Genomic DNA, 23,383 nt, shown 5'->3' with positions numbered 1-23,383 from the left:
GCAAATGAGTGAGAATTCTTAAGTATAAAGAGGAAACTGGGGTTAATGAGAGTGACAATTACTGGAAGGAAATTAAAAGAAATGGGAGTGGATTCCCAAATGGGTGGTAAGGGCCAGGGGATAAGAGTGAGAATTAGTGAGTGAGAGGAAACTGGGGGAAGTGAGCAGGAGGAAATTGAGGGAAATGAGAGTGAGAATGAGTGAGTGGGAGGAAACTGAGGGAAATGAGAGTGAGAACAGAGAAAATGAGAATTTTCTAAGCAAATACTGCCTCGAATTAGTGCCATCAGAGAGAAAAAAGTGTCCCCTCTGCTTTACAGGGCACAACACATCAAGAACAAACAGAATGGAAAAGAAAATAATGATATTCCTGCCGTACTCTGAGCTCTCTCGAGCAGCAAAACACATTCGTCCGTCCCTCGGAATCCGGAACACTTCAGCTTCCGGGACTCGGGATGCATTTCAACTTTTCGTTTTCTTCATCGGTTTGTGTCCAAGCGAAATGAGCGGCGGGTATACGCGGGGGGATTAGAGCGGATCGTTCACCCCACCCCCCATCACTTCCCCACAGCCCAAGGCCGCCGCAGCCACCCCGAAGGAGGAAGGAGGTGGGTTAGATGTCGATTTTATGAGGCCGAGGATCTGAGTGACTCCTTTCGGGCGGTAACGCTGTCTGCCCCCGGGCACTATCCACCGTCATCCCCAGGCCCCGGAGCCGGTTGCTAAGGGAAGGGGGGGCTACCTCCCTGTTGCTATGCGGGCCCCACCTCCCTGTTGCTATGCGGGCCCCCCTCCCCGTTGCTATGCGGGGCCCAGCTCTGGAGGATGCATCCAGCTCCTGAGCAGATGCCCTGGTCACAGGGAGATTGATGACGAGAGTTTTCCTTTTTTAAAATGGACCGGTGGGAATTGATAGAAACAACAAGGCTCTGGAGTTTACAAGAGTCAGAGGTAACGTGATTGAAAGATACGAGATCCTGAGAGAACTTGTGGACCATTTCGCCTTGTGGGAGAATCTAGAGCTAGGGGGTCACTCATTGAAAACTGAGCTTTAAAAATGGGTGTGAATGTCTTTGGAATTCCTTTCACCAAAAGGTAGTGGATGCAGAATCCTTACATTTTTTGAGGGATAGGTAGGTGGATATATGATGACCAAGGGGATGAAAGATTATTGGAGTTATGCAGGAATCAAGAGTTGAAGTTAAAATCCAGTCAGCCATGTTGGAGCGTAGGAGGTTGAGGGGTGACCTTATGGAAGTTTGTATAATCATGAGGGGTATGGAACGGGTGAATAGCCAAGGTCTTTTCCCTAGGATGGGGGATTTCAAGACTAGGGGCCATATTTTCCAGGTGAGAGGAGAAAGATTTTAAAAAGACGAGAGGCAATTATATCACACAGAGAGTGGTTCGTGTGTGGAATGAACTTCCAAAGAAGCGGTGGTTGTGGGTATGGTTAGAATATTTAAAAGATATTTGGGTAAGTTCATGAATAGAAGAAAGTGAGGACTGCAGATGCTGGACATCAGAGCTGAAAATGTGTTGCTGGAAAAGCACAGCAGGTCAGGCAGCATCCAAGGCTCATGCTCGAAACGTCGATTCTCCTGCTCCTTGAATGCTGCCTGACCTGCGCTTTTCCAGCAACACATTTTCAGCTAAGTTCATGAATAAGAAATGTTTGGAGGGATATGGGCCAAGTGCAAACAAGTGGGACTAGTTTAGTTTATGGTTAGCACGAACAAGTTGGACTGAAGGATTTGTTTCTGTGCTGTACATCTTTTTTACTCTATGATCTTATTGAATATTTAAAGTGCCAAGTTAATGGTAGGACCCTAAAGAGTGTTGTCAAACAGAGAGACTTTGGGGTTCAAGGACATAGTTCCTTGAAAGGTGTGGTGAACCAGTGTTTACCACAGGTGGATCTGTTGGTAAAGGAAGTTATTTGGCATGCTTGCCTTCATTGATCAGAACATTGAGTATAGGAATTGGAACGTCATGTTGTGGTTGTTGTTGGAATGTTGTGTACTGTTCTGGTTGCTCTGCTATAGGAAGGATATTATTAGAAAGGATGCATAAAAGATTTACAAGGATGTTACCAAGACTGGGGGGCTTGAGTTATAAGAAGAGGCTATATTGGCGAGAACCTTTTCCTTTGGAGGGTAGGAGGTTGAGGGGAGAATGCGGGAAAATGGGATTGAAAAACCTATCATCCATGATTGAATGGCAGAGCAGACACGATGGACTGAATGGTCTAATTTCTGCTCCTATGTCTTATGGTCTCTGTAGAGCTTTATAAAATCATTAGGAGCATTAATAAGGTAACTGTTTTACTGAAACTAAACCAGCAAAAGCTGGAATAACACAACCTCTATGCTAAGCCTCCTGAGAATTGACATTCAGCATTTGCTTCTTTCTTTAGATTTTCTGTAAAATACAATCTGAAATATTAACTTCTATATTTCCTTGACAGAAACTGCCTGACCTTTCCCATGCTTATATAAAAGCAAACTACTGCAAATGCTGGAACTATGATAGAGAAAGTGCTGGAGAAACTCAGCTAGTTCTTTTCCCTAGGGGTGAGGGAGTTCAAAATTACATGGTATAATTTAACGGAGAGGGTGGAAAGATTTAAAAGCGACCTGAGGGGCAACGTTTTTCTCGTAGAGCATAGTTCATATGTGGAATGAACTGCCAGAGTTTGGTTTGGGAAACTTGGTCGTCTTGGATGAATTGGAGCAAAGGATCTGTTTCCATGCTCTATGACTGTATAACTAAACTTGTTGTGTTGCATCATGGATTATACATTTTTGGAAAGGTCCTAAATATAACAAATGCAAAGTAGCTATAACTTTAACTTTCACACGTACTGCAAAACAGCTCATGTTGTAAGGGCAATGAATTTCTAAAGTGTGTTTAGAATTATTTTATGACAAAATTTTCATTAGAACCAAGAAGGAAACATACTATAAAAAATCCAGTACTGGTATCATGCCTGAATTAATTAATAATTTGATGGTAAGTGAGTTTAACATTAAGTTTAAGAAAGATACAAGCAACAGAAAGCCTTGGGGAAACTTAGCAGATCTGGTAGCATCTGTGGAGAGAGAAACAGAGTTAATGTTTCAAGTCCGACATAATTCTTCTTTGAAAATGTTAACTGTTTCTCTCTGCACAGATGCTGCCAGACCAGCTGAGTTTTTCCAGCACTTTCTGTATCTATTTCATTTTTCCAGCATTAGCAGTAGTTTGCTTTTATACAAGCATGCGAAAGGTCAGTCAGTTTCTGTCAAGGAAGTATAGAAGTTAATATTTCAGATTGTATTTTACAGAAAATCTAAAGAAAGAAGCAAATGCTGAATGTCAGCTCTCAGGAGGCTGAGCATAGAGGCTGTATCATTCTAGCTTTCACTGGTTTAGTTTCTGTAAAACAGTTACTTTGTTAATATGTGGAGGTGCTGGTGTTGGATTGGGGTGGACAAAGTTGAAAGTCACAACACCAGGTTATAGTCCAACTCATCAATCACCAGTTCCAATGTGCCATAGCGAGAAACTCTCATGACCTCCTCAGGAGACAGACACAGGATACGACCGATTATCCAGTACTTCCCAAGTTCTTAATAGCCTGCAACACAGTATTGATGAGGATGAGCACCTTTCCAAGATCTTTCCTACTCCTCCACTTCTCACCTTTGAACAACTGCCAAACCTTAAACAGACCATTGTTCTCAATGAACAGCCCAGCCTTCAGGAACAACATTGACCACAACACCACACAACCCTGTTGTGGCAACCACTGCAAGATGCGTCAGAGTGTCAACATAGATACTACCTTCCACTTGTGGACTCCACCTACCACGTGCACAGCAGGTACTCGTGTCTCAGATGTGTCTATCTCATATGCTGTAGGCAAGGATGCCCTGAGGTGTGGTACATTGGTGAGACCAAGCAGACGCTACAACAGATGAATGGACACCGTGCAACAATCACCAAGCAGGGATGATCCCTCCCAGTCGTGGAACACTTCAACAGTCAAGGACATTTGGCTTTGGATCTTTGGGTGACCGTCATCCAAGATGGACTTCGGGATGCAACAATATAGAGTCACCGAGCAGAGGCAGTGCCATGCCATGACAAGCAACATGAATTCGACTGGGACAACACTACTATTATAGGACAAGCCAAACAGAGAACAGCCAGGGAATTCCTAGAGGCATGGCACACATCCATAGATTCAATCAACAAGCACATCGACCTGGACCCAATATACCGACCACTGCAACGGACAGCTGGAACTGACAACTGGAAGCGGCAGATTCAAACCACTACAAATGCCGGAGGAAAGATTACAGAAGCGCTTCACAGGAGGCTCCCAAGCACTGAGGATGTCACCCAGACAGGGGACGAAATGTCTGCAACACAAATTCCCAGCTCGGCGAACAGAACCCCAACAACGAGCACCCAAGCTACAAATCTTCTCACAAACTCTGAATTTATAAACCTCTTAGCCTTCTATTTTCAAAGCTTGGGATGAATAACTATTTGTTATCTGTGAGCTGTGCTAAACAAAATTTAAGAAAAAAAGGCATGTTATTTTATTTGCTTGGAAATTCATAACCTTTCCATTTATTGTGGAATAAACCTCCAGATATATACTTTTATTCATTTATAATATTATAGTTATAAAATTATAAGTCTATTGTCAGTGCTGAAATGGTATACTTTGCAAATTAAGAAATGTTCTAAGGTTTGAGAAAGCTCCCTCAATAAATTTTCTGTTCATTTCATTCATTTGGATCCCCCCAAAGCCCAAGTTTATCTCCATTTATCTCGAGACTCCATTTAATCTCTTAAGGCCTGTATAATTCTGCTAAAGCTGCACTATTACCCCCTCCAGGGCAGTACATTCTTCCCAAGTTACCATAGCCAAAGTTGAAGATGATAGTTTGAATGGGTTCCAAGTCTTTCTACCATTACAGCATAAATTCTTCCAATTTGTAGTCAAACTCTTTGTGATAAAGTCCTGCATTTCACAAACGTTCTTGATGTCTTTCTGTCCCTATGTACCAACTCACCTGGACTTCTCAGTCCACTAAATATTTACATTTTGGGTTAGAATAGAACTGCAATTTGTTGTCACGTGGATTTTTACCAAAACAAATACAGTGAAAAGTTTTATAACTTGTCATACCATGGTACCTAAATTAGTGACAGAAATCATAAATAAGAAGAAAAAGAAAATAGAAGTTCGTCATAGTTCAGTTAATGATTCCTTGACTCCTTGCTTCAGGGTGCGCCGGAAAACTGGGACAAGACCTCCATACCGCAACTAGACCTTCATGCCAGCTTGTATAGGTCTCTTCAAGTTCAATTCTTTCTGCTTGCTTTTGTTTGCTTTACTGGAGTTTTTCCTTTGATGGGTACATACAATGTATGCATTGAAACAGATACCACTTTGAGTACTTCTCTTTTGTTTGTGGGTTTAACCATTTGTCATTCAAACCAATTTACAAAGGTGAATTTACTGTTTAGCTTTTCAAATTTTCACTTGTGTAAATTAAAAATCTTGTCTAATGAGTCACTTTCTTGTTCAAATCTAGTATAAACCTCAGGCAAATCATGATCCATATTCACAATATGTTCCTTTACTGTGAGATGGTAAACAATTTCTGATTTGTTGCTCATCACAAAATCTATTCTCGCTTGTTCTCTCCTATGTTCTGAAATGTGTTGTGGCAAGTAAATATTCTGCAGAATTTAGAGATTTTGTCACCTTTACCAATTCAGCTCCTCTGCATCTCCCAGTCTGATGAAATCTCCCATTATAACCATTGATTTTGCTTTGTGCTTCTCTGCTCTGCAAATTTATACAGCCCCAATATCATTAATGTCAGGAAATCTGTAGACAATTCCTAATTGAATCTTGCATCCTTTACTGGAGTATAAATGTATGGAAGGTCTTGCTGCAATTATCATTTTATTGTGATGGCAAACGATCCTTGTTTTTCCTCAGTAAGTGGAACATGGTGCTCCTGAATGACCAGAAGAGAAATCGTAACATCAGAGGGAAAATCTGTGCAAGCATCTAATGACATTTTTTTTAGGTTATGGGAGGCAGGTTTGAATCATTTGAAAGATTAGAAAAATGTGTTTGTCCTGGTGAACTTATCTCCTTTTGGAAATAGTTCCTCATTTTAAAAGCTTCACAATTTTGATGTCATCGGGTATTAGAAAATAAATACATGAAATTCCCATTTAAGAATATTTCAGAATGTCAGTTTATGTTAACTACTTTTATGTTTTCTCTAACACTAGCATTTCAAGTTATTATAATCCCACTCAGCTTAATTGTGATTCGTAACAAACAAGATAATTATTTGCTTTAAGAATTTTTTTCTTCTATACAGATTTATCTCCTGTCACTGAGGGTCCATCTTGCTGGAAATGAATGAAATGGCGGGTAAAATGTCAAAATCTGAAGGGTTACCATTAGCAAGAGAAATGCAAGACCTTCAAAATCGATTTAATGCAATGATGCATACAATCAGCAGCAACTCAAAGGTATGATATCCTTCATATATGTCATTATTACTTCTGCATTAAGCAGAATCATTAAGTAACGGGTCATGCAGGGTACTTGTAAATTTTAAGAGAATTATGTCATTGTTATGATCCCCTAGAGACCAATATCTTTTTAAAGGATATATCATTTCCCCAATGACTGATTCAGGATCACACAACAAAAATTTTCATGGGTTTTAAGACTTGTACTGTAATAATCAAGCTCAAATCAAAATAGTTATGAAGAATTATACCAGACTCAAGATGTTAACTCTGTTTCTGGCTGTATAAATGTTCCCAAGCCTGTTGAGTTTTTGTTATTAGGCACCTAATACACTAAACCATGGAAAATGTGTGCCCCAGTCAGTTTTTAACAGAGCCAAAAATCCCATTCAGCATCCATATAATTATTATTCCACAGGAGCTTGAATGCATCTATTGCACCATATTCACAGTCAACATAGACTTTTGAGTTTAAAGTCTAAAGCTCCTCCCGGCTCTGACAGGATCTCTTCTTGCTTTATGTTTTCAACAAAGCACCCTTCACTCAACCTTTTGAGCATAATTGAGTGGATTTCCTGTTGCATGGTATCCTCTGGTAATTCACTGGAATTTTTTTAAACTCCTCACAACCCTTTTTTCCTCAGACTCAGGTTCCATCCCCAGCAACCCTCCACTTAGTGATTAACCCAAAGGCATTCCTTAACTTCTGCCTGGCTTAGGAGCACCTATGTGGTTCTCCTCCCCCTGGTCTGATTGCCTGCCACAATCCAAGAATCTGCACATGATATGAAGAGCTGCTGTCTCCTTTGTATCTCGATGTTGGGAAGTTGTTTCTTTCTTTGAGTGGCTTTTGACCTGAGACCTTATCCCTGTGGAAACCAGGTAACATGGGCTTGTCTTCATATGAGGTACCTCTCTACTGCTCCCATTTTACCTTACATGTAAGGAGGCAGCTTAAAACATATCATCATATAACGCTCCACAGTCATAATGCAGTCACAAATTATATGGTATTGAATGAAGGAAATATAATGCCTTTGGCATCAATAACATGTAAAAATATATGAATAATAAAGACATCCCCTATTCAAAGGAAACATTTTAGAGAATTTGGAAAATACATTTTTCCAAGTATTATTCATTAATCCAGAACTGCAGTTGGTGATCCATGTTTACTGAACCAGAAACTGAACTATAACATACAACTTACATACTGGCATGTTTTGTTTTGTGTAGCTAAGCATTATCTGAGTAAAAATGTGTTTTGAACAAGCTGTAGCTTGCCATTTCCTCGGTAACTGTTACATATGTTCAGCCTTGCATAGTAACATACCATTCTTAAAAGGAGTTTAGCTTGAATAAATTATTAATCTTCAATTAGTAAATAACACAAAATTCTTCTTCTAATATTCGAACTTGGCACCAATGTATTTATATAATTCAGAAACTTGATACAAAAGGGTATTGTAATAATCCCATTTAATAATGGGTTGCAGGTTCATAATTCCTTGAGTCTCAGGTAGACAGTGTAGTGATGAAAGCATTTGGTATGCTTGCCTTTATTGGTCGGTGCTTTGAGAATAGGAGTTGGGAGGACATGTTGCAGCTGTACAGGACATTGCTTAGGCCACTTTATTCAATTCTGGTCTCCTTGCTATAGGAAGATGTTGTGAAACTTGAGAAGGTTCAGAAAAGATTTGTAAGGATGTTGCCAGGGTTGGAGGGTTTGAGCTTATAGGTAGACACTGAATAGGCTGGGGCTATTTTCCCTGGAGCATCAGAGTCTGAGAAGTGACCTTATAGAATTTTATAAATTCATGAGGTGCATGGATTGGGTGAATAGTCAAGGTCTTTTCCCCAGGGTAGGGGAGTCCAAAAGTAGAAGGCATAAGTTTAAGGTGAGAGAGGAAAGATTTAAAAGGGACCTAAGGGGCGTGTATGGAATGAGCTGCCAGAGGAAATGGTGGAAGCTGGTACAATTACAACATTTAAAAGGCATGGGTATTGAATAGGAAGTATTTAAATAGATATGGGTCAAATGCTGGCAAATGGGACTAGATTAATTTAGGATATCTGGTCAGCATGGACGAGTTGGGCCAAAGGGTCTGTTTCCATGCTATACATCTTTACGACTCTTATGACAAGTCAGAATCTCATAGAAACATATAAAATTCTAACACGACGAGATAGGGTAAACGCAAGAAAGATGTTCCTGTTGACCAGAGAATCCAGAATCAGGAATCACATTCTCAGGATACATGGTAGGCCGTTGAATACTGAGATGAGAAGAAATTTCTTCACCCAGAGAGTGGGAAGCCTGTGGAATTCCCTACACAAAAGGTGGTTGAAGCCAAAACACTAATGTTTTCAGAAAGGAGTTAGATATAGTGCATAGGGCTGAAGGATATGGGAAGAAAAAAGGAACTGAGTGCTGAGTTTGATGATCAGCCATGGTCATATTGAATGACCGGCTTGAAGGGCTGAATCGCCTACTGCTACTCCTGTTTTCTATGTATATAAATTTTCAATTGTATGATACGTATGTATAAAATATACATGATTAAAGTTGAATGAATATATTGTGAAATTATATACCTTTAAAGTTTCTTGTCCAGCTGGAATAAAGCTAAGAAATCTGCCTGTTCAACATCATGAAATGGAAAACACATTCACAATTCACTATTTTGTTCACAATTACCTGTTGTTTAATTTATTTGCTGGAAAATCAAAATCCTAATGAACTGAGTCAATTAACTCAACAATTCTCAGAAACAATGGCTACAGCACAGAAGAAGACAATTCAGCCCATCTTTGAAAGAGCAATCTATGTAGTGCCCAACCCCGCCTTCTCCATGTCGCCCTACATATTTTTCCTTCTTAGATGATAATCCACTTTCATTTGCTTTGGTGGAACCTGCCTCCACCACACACTCAGACACCACTTTCCAGATCCTAAGCACTCTCTGTGAATAAGTTTCTCCTTGTGTCTTCATTGTTTCTTTTGCCAATTACCTTAAATGTGTTTGACTGCTTTCCTTCCCGATTGGTACATTGATGGGAAATGTTTTTTCCCTGCTCTGCCCACATTCCTGATGAATTTTGAAAACCCCATCAAATCTAATTACATTTTGATTCTGGGTTCCTTCCAGCTTTTTAGTATATTCCTATTAGTTGATATTTCTTGATTATAACAGACTTTTATCTAGATGTTTATTGGATGTATATATGAATATGTATTCTATGAATAATCCAGCAGTTTTGGATTGAAAGAAAAGAGTTAAACTGAGTAACACTGAACTCTTGTTTGGTATTTGAGACTGGACATCTCCCCATCAGAAGTTAGCTGAGTTATTATAGCTTTGGAATGCTGATTGAGTTGGAGAAAGTGTCAAATTCAGTTTAAAATTAGCCTAACTAAAGATAGCTGTGTTCACAGTCTTAATTTATCAAGAGCTCAAAGACTCTATCTCTACTTAATTGTGCATTTTGTTAGAGCTCTAAACTGAATCCAAGACAGATTTGTTTTTTGGCCAAACACAAATGGGTGTTATACAGAAGCGTCATTAATTGTATCATATATACTAAAATTAATTGATCAATGTTGCACATTCTACTGTTTTGTCCAAGCTAAGTAGTGGAAGATCAATTCACATTTGTGATTTATAAATCATAAAGGCTCTGTCCCAGCTGGAATAAGCTACTGGACTGACTCATTAATGAGGAGAAAGTGAGGACCACAGATGCTGGAGATCAGAGTCAAAAAGTGTGACGCTGGAAAAGCACAGCAGGTCACGCAGCATCTGAGAAGCAGGAGAGTTGACATTGTGCACATAAGCCCTTCATCAGGAATGATCAGCACACTCCTGATGAAGGGCTTATGCCTGAAAATTTACTCTCCTGCTCCTCAGATGCTGCCTGACTTGCTGTGCTTTTCCAGTGCCACACTTTTTGACTCATTAATGTCTTGAGACCATTACTGATAACTGAAAGCATGGTTTTGTTTTAAATTGCACATAATTTCAGAGTATTGAAAATGATTTAAATGTTTAGTGTAATTTGCTCACTAAATTAAGGCATCTGTTGAGATGTGACAAAATATCCATCAGGTAAAAATCGAAGCAGACTGTTTAACAATAGTATGGTCGTTAGAGAAGCAATTCCCAAAGCACTTCACAGGAGAATGATCAGACAAAAAGGATTATCAAGACTAAAAACAAAACCAACAGTCAGCTCATTGGTTTAGAGGTATGATTCTCACTTATGGGTTATGCTGTGAACCAGTATGTGAGAGGTCTCAGATTCAAATTGAAGACCAGCCTGGTTGCAGCATTGTTTGTCACTTCATTGCAAGAGGGTTTCAGTGCAGGAAGTAGGAAGTTTACCTGCAGCTGGACATGATCTTAGTGAGACAAGATATGGAATATTGTATGCAGATTTTGTCTCCTTTAGCTAAAAAAGATTATTTGTCATAGAGGGAGTGCAGCAAAGGTTCATCAGACTGATTTGTAAGATCCCAGGATTGAGTTATGCAGAGTGTTTGGGTTGCAAGTAGAGATCAAGTTAGGAGGAGTGTTTGGATTATGATGAGAGATTGGGTAATGGGGAGAGATTAGGTGGACTGGGCCTGCATTCACTGGAGTTTAGAAAAATGAGAGGGGATCTTATTAAAGCTTATCAAATTCTGACAAGGCTAGACAGACTAGGGTGATGTTTCCCCTGGCATGTTAGTTCAGGGCAGGGGTATCAAGAAAAGAGGGTCATAGTCTCAGAATACAGGCTAACTAATTTAGAACTGAGATGAATAGAACTGGTGAACCAGCGGAATTCTCCACCACAGAAGGTGTTTGAGGCAAAGTGCCTAAATGTAGCTAAGAAGGAAATAGATTACTAGACACTAGCAATGTCGAGGTTTTGGGGAAAGTGCAAGAGTATGGCATTAAGATGGAGGATCAGCCAAGATCATATTGTATGGTGGAATAGGCTCAATGGTTGAAAGTTCTTTCGTTCTATGTTTCTATATGAAGAGAGTTGAAGAAAAATAGGATTTCAGAAGGCTTCAGCGACGAAATTCCACAGTTTAGGGTTAGACAACAAGTTATGGACAGCAAAAATGGGACAAAAAGATTTCAGTGTGCATGAGCTGAAGGAACACATGACCCACCCCATGGCAAGAATGAGCATGAGAATTTTAAATGTCTACAGTTAGGTAGTTGCGAATGTGTCTCATGTTAAATTGGGAACTAATCATATAATTGTTTTCCTTTGGTAAACTGAAGTTCTATGATCCCAACCGTACAAAGAATAATTTCACCTCCTAATCTCTGTTAATCTGTCGGTTTTGCAGGTTGCAGCTTTCATGAGCACCTCTGTGGGTCAGTACCTAGATGATCACCCTTTCCTTGCATTATTGTTATTGGTGTTTACCATAATGGCAGCCGTGCCAGTTGGTTTATTCCTGATTTTCGCAGTGATTACATCTCTCTTGGCCTGCGTTGGTTTCATTGTGATGGAAGGTACTGAATTCCATGAAAGGCTTATTTATATAACTACATTATTAAAACCTGCTATGTCATAATTCTGTTTATTATTAAACTTGAGGTGACAGTGTGGAATTGTGCATGGGTGGCTATAGTATCAGTGAACATTTCCAAATATAAGAATGGATATGCTCAAGTTTTCTAGGTCCATCTGTTTTTATTCCCTTAACAAAATTGCTTAAAAAATGAAAACAAAAGTATTGGGTTAATCTGATCTGTCATTTAGTTGCATGTGGGGAGTATTGTTTGTCTCATTTGGGGCCGTGGAAGATGGGTTCTGAACCAAGTAAACGCATAGCATCTGCCTAACAGATTAAATATAATCCTCTGGCTGGAGAGCTCCTCATTCTAATCATTCTCATTTTTTAGTGAAGAATGGTACACAGGAATTTCCCAAGGTTTGTCATCAAGAAAACAATTTCTATTTTGATATAGAGTCACACAGCACAGAAACGGACCTTTCAGTCTAACCAGTCCATGCCGACTCTAACCCAAACTAAACTAGTCCCACCTGCCTGCACTTGGCTTAGATCCCTCCAAACATCTGTTATTCTTGAACTTATCTAAAGGCCTTGTAAACTTTGTAACTGTACTCACATCCACCACTTCTTCTGGAAGTTCATTCCACACATGAGCCACTCTCTGTGTAAAAAAAAAAAAAGCCCCTCATGGCCTTTTTAAATCTTTCTTCTTCGGAGCCACTTCGGAGCAGCAAGAGGCAGGAGCCGGGAGGAGGTGACGTTGGTGCAAGGTGATTGTCGGGAAGGCCGGTAAGTATATTTAAACTTCTTGCCTTCAGGCCAGCGAGGGAGGAACGAGCAGAGGACTTCTGGGAAGGGTAAGTAGAACAGTTTATATTTGCGTGGTTGCATTACCTGAAACACTACTTGGGTAGTGTCTTCCACCCATCCTCCTCCTCTAACCTAAAAAAAAAGTTGTGGGAGCCAGATTGACAAGGTAAGGTAACTAGTTTATTTCCTAATCCTTTTTTTTGGTAGTCACTTCGGGAGTTAGAATAGTGGGAATGGAGTTTAGGGCAGTGGAATGTACCTCCTGCAGAATGTGGGAAGTAAGGGAAACCATTAGTGTCCCTGCTGACTACATCTGTGGGAAGTGCACCCAACACCAGCTCCTCGAAAACCGCGTTAGGAAACTGGAGCTGGAGTTGGATGAACTTCGGATCATTTGGGAGGCAAGGGGGAAGAGGAGCAGAGCAGTAGTCATTGGGGACTCGATAGTTAGGGGGACAGATAGGTGGTTCTGTGGGGGCGAGAGAGACTCACGGTTGGTGTGTTGCCTCCTGGTGCCAGGGTCCGTGATGTCTCTTGATCGTGTTTTTGGAATCCTTCACGAGGAGGGAGAGCAGCCCCAAGTCGTGGTCCACATTGGCACCAACAACATAGGTCAGAAGAGAGCTGGGGACTTGAGGCAGAAATTCAGGGAGCTTGCATGGAAGCTTAGAGCAAGGACAAACAGAGTTGTTTTCTCTGGTTTGCTGCCCGTGCCACGTGCTAGTGAGGTGAGGAATAGGGAGAGAAAGGAGTTGAACACGTGGCTACAGGGATGGTGCAGGAGGGAGGGTTTCGGGTTTTTGGATAATTGGAGCTCTTTCTGGGGTAGGGTGGGACCTCTACAAGCAGGATGGTCTTCACTAAATCAGAGGGGTACCAATATCCTGGGGGGGGAAATTCGCTAAAGCTATTAAGGTAGGTTTAAACTAATACAGCAGGGGAATGGGAACCAAAATTGTAGGACAGGTACAGAAGAGGATGAGAGTAGGGACTTCCAAAATCAAGTATCTGACACTGGCAAGCAAGAATCTGGTTTGAAGTGTGTGTACTTCAACGCGAGGAGCATCCGAAATAAAGTAGGTGAACTGACAGCGTGGGTTGGTACCTGGGACTTCGATGTTGTGGCAATTATGGTGACACGGATAGAGCAGGGACAGGAATGGCTGTCGCAGGTTCCGGGATTCAGATGTTTCAGTAAGAACAGAGAAGATGGTAAAAGAGGGGGAGGTGTGGCATTGTTGATCAGGGACAATATTACAGTTGTCGAAAGGATCTTTGGGGACTCGTTAACTGAGGTAGTATGGGCTGAGGTTAGAAACAGGAAAGGTGAAGTCACCATACTGGGAGTTTTCCATAGGCCTCCGAATAGTCCCAGAGATGTAGAGGAAAGGATAGAAAAGATGATTCTCGATAGGAGTGAGAGAGGCAGGGTAGTTGTCATGGGGGACTTCAACTATTCAAATATTGACTGGGATCACTACAGTACAAGTACTATAGGTGGGTCAGTGTTTGTCCAGTGTGTGCAGGAGGGCTTCCTGACACAATATGTTGACAGGCCTACAAGGGGTGAAGCCACTTTAGATTTAGTACTGGGTAACGAGCCTGGCCAGGTGTTAGACTTCGAAGTAGGTGAGCACTTTGGAGACAGCGATCACAGTTCTGTCAGGTTTACTTTTGTGATGGAAAGGGATAGGTGTACTCCACCGATCAACTGTTACAGCTGGGGGAAGGGAAATTACAATGCAATTAGGAAAGATTTAGGAAGCGTAGAATGGGGAAGGAAACTGCAGGGGATGAGCACATTAAAAATGTGGAGCTTATTCAAGGAAAAACTCCTGTGTGTCCTAGATAAGTATGTACCTGTCAGGCAGGGAGGAAGATACAGAACGCGTGAGCCGTGGTTTACCAAGGAAGTGGAATCCCTGGTCAAGAAGGCGGCGGCGGCTTATGTTAAGACAAAATGTGAAAACTCAGTTAGGGCACTTGAGGGTTACAAGGAGGTCAGGAAAGACCTAAAAAGAGAGCTCAGAAGAGCCAGGAGGCGACATGAGAATTTGTTGGCAGATAGGATCAGGGTTAACCCTAAGGCTTTCCATAGGTATGTCAGGAATAAAAAAATGACGAGAGTTAAATTAGGGCCAATCAAGGATAATAGTGGGAAGTTGTGTGTGGAATCAGAGGAGATAGGGGAAGCACTAAATAAATATTTTTCGACAGTGTTCACTATAGAAAATGAAAATGTTGGCGAGGAAGATACAGAGATACTTGCATCTAGACTAGAAGAGATTGAGGTCCACAAGGAAGAGGTATTAGAAATACTGCAGAGTGTGAAAATAGACAAGTCCCCTGGGCCGGATGGGATCTATCCTAGGATCCTCTGGGGAGCAGGGGAAGAGATTGCCGAGCCTTTGGCGTTGATCTTCAAATCATCATTGTCTACAGGAATAGTGCCTGAGGACTGGAGGATAGCAAATGTGGTTCCCTTGTTCAAAAAGGGTAGTAGAGACAACCCTGGTAATTACAGACCAGTGAGTCTCACTTCAGTTGTTGGTAAAGTATTGGAAAAGGTTATAAGAGATAGAATTTATAACCATCTAGAAAAGAATAATCTGATCAGGGACAGTCAGCATGGTTTTGTGAAGGGTAGGTCGTGCCTAACGAATTTTATTGAGGTTTTTGACAAAGTGACCAAACAGGTAGGTGAGAGTAAACCGGTTGATGTGGTGTATATGGATTTCAGCAAGGCGTTCAATAAGGTTCCCCACAGTAGGTTATTATACAAAATGCGGAGGAATAGGATTGTGGGAGACATAGCAGTTTGGATCATTAATTGGCTTGCTGAAAGAAAACAGAGGGTTGTAGTTGATGGAACATGTTCATCTTGGTGTCCAGTTACTGGTGATGTACCGCAAGGGTCAGTGTTGGGTCCACTGCTGTTCGTCATTTTTATAAATGACCTGGATGAGGGCTTAGAAGGGTGGCTTAGTAAATTTTCGGACGACACTAAGATCGGTGGAGTTGTGGATAGTGACGAAGGATGTAGTAGGTTGCAGAGAGACATAGATAGGATGCAGAGCTGGGCTGAGAGGTGGCAAATGGAGTTTAATGTGGACAAGTATGAGGTGATAGACTTTGGACAGAGTAATTGGAATGCAAAGTATTGGGCTAGAGACATATAAGATAATCAGAGGGTTAGTCTTTTTCCAAGTATGGGAACGGCAAACACGAGGGGACACAACTTTAAAGTGAGGAGAGATAGGTATAAGACAGATGTCAGAGGTAGTTTCTTTACTCCGAGAGTAGTAAAGGTGTGGAATGCTTTGCCAGCAACAGTAGTAGATTTGCCAAGTTTAGGTGCATTTAAGTTGTCATCGGACAGGCATATGGATGTACATAGAATAGTGTAGGTGGGATGGGCTTCAGATTAGTATGACAGGGCGGCGCAACATCAAGGGCCGAAGGGCCTGTACTGCACTGTAATGTTCTATGTTCTCTCACCTTAAAAATATGTCCCCTAGTCTTAAAATTTCCCCCCCTACGAAACACACCTGGCATTCACCTTATCTAAGCGCCTCATTATTTTGTAAACCTAGCAAGTTTTGAGAAGATTTGTAGCTCAGGTTGATGATAAGTATGTAAGTTAGCTCACTGAGCTGGAAGGTATGTTTTCAAATGTTTCGTCATCATGACTAGGTAACATCATCAGTGAGAGTCTCTGGTGAAGAGCTGGTGGTATGTCTCCATTTATAGGTCTTGATTTTTGATGCTACCAGCAAAACTAACATCATTTACAAGATACCATGCAAGGACTGTAAAAAACACTACGTCAAACAAACTAGCAGAAAACTTGCCACCAGGATACACGAACACCAACTGGTCACCAAAAGACATGACCCATTATCACTTGTTTATATACATACAGACGAAGAAGGACACCACTTTGACTGGGACAACACACACATCCCAGGACTGACGAAACAAAGACACGCACGAGAATTCTTAGAGGTGTGGCATTCTAACCAGAACTCCACCAATAAGCACATTGATTTAGATCCTATCTACCTTCCCTTGAAAAATCGAACCAGAAATGACATCACCCACTTTAAGAAACCAAGACCTATAAATAGAGAGGCGGGACATACCACCAGCACTTCACCAGAGACTCTCACTGGTGATGTTACCATGGTGACAAAAGGTCTGAAAACAAACCTTCAGACTTAGCAAGCTAACTTACATACTTATTTTGTAAACCTCTCTAAGGTCATCTCTCAACCTCCTATGCCCCAGTGAAAAACGTCCCAGCCTTGATATGCATGACTCTTCGGCCCATAGAATTATGCGTTTGAAGGAAGGTTTCAAAAATTGAATGATTTGAATTGGAGTGACAGAAAATCCAAGATAGTACCTATTAGTTTATTTTCAAGGCTTAAATGAAACCTTTAATAGTGAAGTGTAATGAGAAACCTATACATTGCAAAATTTACAATGCCCCTTCTAGTGCAATGCGTATTGTGTAGGGTGGCATGTTGGTTCAGTGGTTAGCACTGCTGCCTCACAGCTCCAGAAACTCTAGTTTGATTCCAGTCTTGGATGACTGTATTTAGTTTGCACTTTCTCCCAGTGTCTGCATGTGTTTCCACTAGGTGCTCCGGTTTCCTCCCACAGTCCAAAGATGTGCAGATTAGGTCAATTGGCCATGCTAAATTGACCATAGTGTGCAGGCAAGGTGGGTTAGCTTGGTGGGGGCGTGAGGGGATAGATCTGGGAGGGATGCTCTTCAGAGGGTCAGTGTGGACCTGATAGGCTGAATGGCCAGCTTCCATACTGTCGGGATTCTATGGATTCTAGTCACATTATCATCAGAACAGCTTCCTATACATTTTAAGTTATTTCATTCTTTGTTAGTCAGTTGCTTAATTCTAGATAGTGTAATTTACTGTTTGTCTCTGTCAAAATATTTTCTTTAAGAAGAAAAGTAATGTTTATCTCTCTGACATAGTGAAAATAAACATTTTACCAAAAGCAATATTCAGACTAAGAGTTCACCTGTCTGCAAGAAATGAATAACATAACAACATAAGTTTAGTTATAATGTCTCCTGCATTGAGGCGGTGTCTGTATAAAACGTTCAGTTGTCTGTATAATTTAGATTATTTTTTAAATTAATTATCTACCAGGTCTGATGCTGTCGATAGGTGGTGTTGTCCTGCTTTGTTTTTTATGTGGACTAGTTCTCATTTCACTGGTCATCACGTCTTTTCTGGCTGTCTGCTTCTTTACTTTCTCCACAACAATGAATTATTATCATAATTCAAGGTATGGACATTTCATTAAATATTTAAATTCTGTTTAATTTCTAAGGAATTAAATGTGTTTATTAAAATTTTGAGCCATTTTAATCTTTGGTGCAACAAAACCTGTATGGAGGATATTTATAATAAGGTATTTGTTTTAGATGCTAAATCTAGTATATATTAATACTAGATAATTAATATCTACTGACGTGCTCAAACATGAAACATAAATTTATTTAATTTTAAACAGTTTGTTTTTAAAAAGCTATTTAGACTCAGGTGGTAGAATTCTTTCTACTGTTGTCTATTCATGAGAAAGTCTGTGTCGACATAATGTACTGTTTGTGTATGAAAATTAGCACAATATTTGACAGATGCTTGAACTTAAGGAAAGGAATTGAATCCAATCCTAGTGACTTTGCTTTTCTGGCCATGAAAGTGATATAACTTCAATAAGAAAGCAAATTGGGTAAGGTATAAAAATCAATCTCCCATTTTACTATCACCCATTTGGAATTAATGTCACAAAACTAAATTCATCCCTGAGAAGTTTAGACAATGTCCCTCTCTCTGATATCTAGGGAGAACGCAAAGTTTGCAACAATATTAAATCGTAGGCTAATCCATTGGGGGATTGATTTGGGTCAAACTGAATTCCAGTTTTAACTTCATTCGTTCATGACAAACAAATCAGTCTAGATACCACAGGAAAAGCATATGGATACCATAGGTAACATATGGCATGAAACAAGACCACAGGATCAGGAGTAGGCCTTTAAGCCTATACTCCATTTAGTGATTTGCATAACTCTACATGCTCATCTGTGTCCTGTATTCATTAGTCCAAATATTTCTCACTCTCAGTTATAAAATTAATCATCTTATATAGCATCAGTTGTTATTTGTGAAACAATGTTCCAAACTTTAATCACCTCTTGTCTAGAAGTGTTTTCTAACTTCACTTTGACAATGCACACTTGTCCTAGATGCTCAACCAGCTGAAAGTTTCTGTATATCTAACCTGTGCATTCCCTTTAATATCCTGAAAATCACACTTCAACTTTCTAAATTCAAGCATTTATATTGCTAGATTTGTGCAGCTTATCAAGCTTGTAAGATACCTGATTTGAACTTTTATTTACACTTTCAAATATACACTTCCATTCACTTGCCTTGTACCTTGCCCTGAGCCAATCGCAGTTTAGAGACTAAATGGACACTGCACACATCTCCTATGTCCTCAAAAAGCCATCCAGTGAAACCATTCGGATTTGCCAGCTGCCTCTTGGTGTTCGGTGGTGGTGGGTGTTGTCATATTGGTCTCTTATTGTCAAGTACTTTGTGTCTGATTGAAGGACTGGCCTCAAGGTTGGTGGGAATGGATTGCTGAAAGCCAACCTGCTGCCCATGCCTCAAGCACCCCATGGTGACCTTATCCTGCCTTCACTCACTATGGCTACCTGCTGTTCCTCCATGATCCTGGGTGTAGTACCATCAGCAGCCACTGCTCAGGCTTGTGTCAGCAACATGAAGAGCTGCCAATCTTGGATTGGCTGACTGCTTCTTGCTAGGCAAGTCTTCTGCCTCTGGGGACCTCTCTTGTGGGGAAGGCCAACAGTGGCTAATGACATGTCACAGAGCACTGGATTCATTCAGACCTCCCCTATAGAACTGATGTGGTTCCACACCATTCTCCAACTTGTGGGTGAAATCCTCATTGACTCAACAAAATCCCAACTAGTGTTTTCATGTTAAATTTCCGGTATCTGCATTCTTTTGTCTTTTGGTTATGAGGTAGATTCTAGTGTGTTTGCATCATGGGGAAATCATGCAGTTGTTCAGAACCTGTCCAAAACATTAATTTTTTTTCTTCTCCCAATTGTAATTTTTGCTGCATCTAGTAACAGGTTGATAAATTTGGGTTAAATAATTCAGATTGTTGCTAATGTTGTTACCTTTCCCTAAGTGCTCCAAGTAAAGAAGAAGCAGCTGTCAGCTACTCAGCAATTTCACATCCAGATGAGACTGAACCCAAATCCACCCTGAAGAAGGATTAGTTTGCAAAATATCCCTCTAGTTTCTGTTAAGTTGTATTTATGTAAAACGACTGTACTTGCACTAATTTCCTTTCATGAGACGTTCTTTTTGCCTTCAAGTACCTGTTACACTTTTGTAAGCAGCATATGTTAGTCTTCACAATTTGTTCATCATTTTCATTTGTGTAGTGTTATTTTGAATGAGAAGTTTTGTATACTTTAACCTATGTATTTTACTATAATTACTCTATAACATGGAGACCTGATTATTTGATATAAAAAGACTATACATTATATCTGTATCAGCAATGATTAGAGTCTACTTCTGCATTCTAACTGGTGGGAATGTTCTCGATGTATTAATTAATAAAACAGATACTCAAAGCAATAACAAATGTTTTTGATCCATAGCATATTTTATACATTTTGAAACAGACCTGTTAAAAATACAATTATTTTGTGAATATTTACCCTTTGGATTGCCCTGAATAGAGCAAAGTGGTCTGTTGAGTTACAACTTACAAAATCTGGGCTTGAGAGAATGATAGTTTCTGTTCTGTAGTTGTTAACAGTTTGAAGACACTGTAAAGAAAAAAGTAGTATGGAAAGTCTAAGTTTTTATTCATCTATGGGAAAGAATTTATTGCCTGTCACTAGTTGCCCTTGACAAAGTGGTGGTGAGCTGCTGCCTTGAACTACTGCAGTCCACCTACTGTGTCCCACAGTGCCCTTATGGAGGAGATTTCCAGGAGTTTGACCCAGCGACAGTGAAGGAACAAAGGCGAGAAGATGGATAGTGCTGTGAATGAGGATTAGTGCATACAAAGCAAGACCTATTGCAACTAATACTTGCCTAATCTCTCATTTAATTATTGGATCTATAGAGAACTAAATACATTTTATTATTCATCCACATGACGTGGACGTCACAGGCTAGGTATTAATTGCCTTGGAGAAGGAGGTGGTGAGCAGCCTTCTTAAACCATTACAGTCCATGGAAAATAGATACATCTACAATGCAGGAGGGAGTTCCAGAATTTTGACCCAGCAACACTGAAGGAATGGTGATATGGTTCCATGACAGGATGGTGTTTGGTTTAGAAGGGAACTTGCAGGGGGTGGTGTTTCCACGTATCTGTTGCCCTTGTTCTTCTAGATGGTAGTGGTATGGAAGGTGATGTTGAAGGAGCTTTTGTTAATTTCCATCAATGCATGGATGGAACACATTGCTGCTACTGTATATCAATTGTAAAGGGAGTCAATATTGAAGTGAGTGGGTTTGCCAGTTAAGTGTTCTGTCCTGAATGGTGTTGAATGTCTTGACTGCTGTTGGAGTTGCAATTTTCTTCCTGGAGAACAACATCCGTGTGGTAAACCCAACTATTTTAAGTTTTTTCCATATCCAGTCTATTGTTGAAACTGATTTTGCAGAGCATGAATAAAACAGGTTGATCTTGAAAATGTAATAGGTAAGTATTTATATATGAAAATTCTATAGCATTATGATTCTCACATATGATGAAATCAATGGCAATGGAGCATTAGGAATCCTGGGTACAGGAGAGTAAAGTTTGTTTTTGCCTTTGACAATTAAACTTTTTCCAGCCAGATAGCCCTGAAGAACATTGGGGATTTAACGTCAAAAATAGCATGAAAACGAAAGATATTAAATGGAAAAAATATGTTGAGAGTGACTTACATTATTGGCACAGTGTACATGTGCCAAATATTACTTACTCTGGGCCTAATTGAAACTGTGCTTTTATACCAGTAAGATTTGAAATCACATTTTTCACTGTGGGCCTGCAGTTTTTTAAAAAATTAAAATAAATAACTTTTGTTAGTTAATAAATACACAATAAACAGAGAAATTGTAACCTTCGAATTGATTCAAGTTGCATTAGCTCCCAAGGTTAAAACTGAACCAGTCTCTGGTGTTGAGAGTGTGGTGCTGGAAAAGCACAGCAGGTCAGGCAGCATCTGAGGAGCAGGGAAATCGATGTTTCGGGCCGGAGCCCTTCATCCTGGGATGCTGCCTTCATCCCGGGATGCTGCCTGACTTGCTGTGCTTTTCCAGCAACACACTTTCAACTCTGATCTCCAGCATCTGCAGACCTCACTCTCACTCACTCACACAGTGGTGTTGCTTCAATGTGCTTATATTGTAGATTCAAATACCAAGAAATGAACAGTACAGTAATCAATGTGTTTTAAATGATCATATTGTATGTAGTTAAGTACAGGATATTCTGTTGCATGGAAACGTTAAGAGATTGTAGGTATGCACATTGTACAGTTGATGCCTGATGTACACAAAACTGTGTTTTTAAGGATCCAAAAAGTAAAATACCAATTAGAGTAATTAGGCGCTGAATGATTTTAGTTATCGATTTGGCCAGCATTCACGTAATCTCTTGAGGGAGTAAACATTTTGCATCAATTGACCAGGATACCAGACTTGTTATTGAAAAGAATTTGATTTGCCCAGGAGTATGATCAGCTTTGTATTTCTCCACAATTAATATTTGCAAAGGTACACAACCGGTTATGAAAGAATGGTGACAAACGTAAATGAACAAAGTGCAAGAGGAGACCATTTGGTCTCTTGACTCTACCCTGCCATTCAATAAGACCATGGCTGCTCTGACTACTTTCTGTCTACATTCCTCCTGCCAGTCCTAATAACCTTTTACCCTCTTGTTTATCACAAATCTATCCTCCTCTGCCTTAAAAGTATTCAAGAGTACTGAAACAAAGGTTACATCCGAAACGTCAACTTCATCACCTGATGCTGCCTGGCTTGCTGTGATCTTCCAGCCTCCTGCCTGCCTACTTTGGATTCTAGCATCTGCAGTTTTTTTTTTGTCTCTTTAAAAGTATTCACAGCCTCTTCCTTAAAAAGTAGAGGGTTCCAAAGACACTTAACTTATGAGAGGAAAATAAGTCACCTAATTTAAGAAACATATAAAGTTAAAAGAGAAAAAGTATAACATAGCAAAGATAAGTGGGAAAACTGAGGACTGGGAAGCTTTTAAAGAGCAACAGAGGATTACTAAGAAGGAAATACGCAGAGGAAAAATGAGGTACAAAGGTAAATTGGCCAATAATATAAAGGAGGATAGTAAAAACTTTTTTAAGTATGTGCAAGGCAAAAAAATGGTTAGAAC

At 40.2% G+C, this 23,383-nt stretch overlaps 2 protein-coding genes across 3 annotated transcripts in view; one reads left to right on the top strand and one right to left on the bottom strand.

Moving 5' to 3' along the window:
- LOC122560882 (melanin-concentrating hormone receptor 1-like) overlaps window positions 1–23,383 on the bottom strand; it is a 70,786-nt gene that overhangs the window by 35,927 nt on the left and 11,476 nt on the right. The window lies entirely within an intron of this gene.
- LOC122560884 (lipid droplet assembly factor 1-like) lies at window positions 431–20,611 on the top strand. Of its 2 annotated transcripts, none has more exons than XM_043712088.1 (5): window positions 431–608; window positions 6,402–6,555; window positions 11,903–12,071; window positions 18,064–18,202; window positions 20,147–20,611. In XM_043712088.1, exons 2-5 carry the CDS (start codon window positions 6,439–6,441, stop codon window positions 20,235–20,237), a joined length of 516 nt encoding a protein of 171 aa, XP_043568023.1. In that variant the 5' UTR covers window positions 431–608; window positions 6,402–6,438; the 3' UTR covers window positions 20,238–20,611. The 2 variants fall into 2 exon arrangements, with proteins under 2 accessions (XP_043568023.1, XP_043568024.1); XM_043712089.1 differs by lacking the exon at window positions 431–608 and adding an exon at window positions 787–951.

The sequence above is a fragment of the Chiloscyllium plagiosum genome, chromosome 21, assembly GCF_004010195.1.
Source record: "Chiloscyllium plagiosum isolate BGI_BamShark_2017 chromosome 21, ASM401019v2, whole genome shotgun sequence".
Lineage (NCBI taxonomy): Eukaryota > Metazoa > Chordata > Chondrichthyes > Orectolobiformes > Hemiscylliidae > Chiloscyllium > Chiloscyllium plagiosum.
This window is presented reverse-complemented; position numbering and strand designations above follow the sequence as displayed.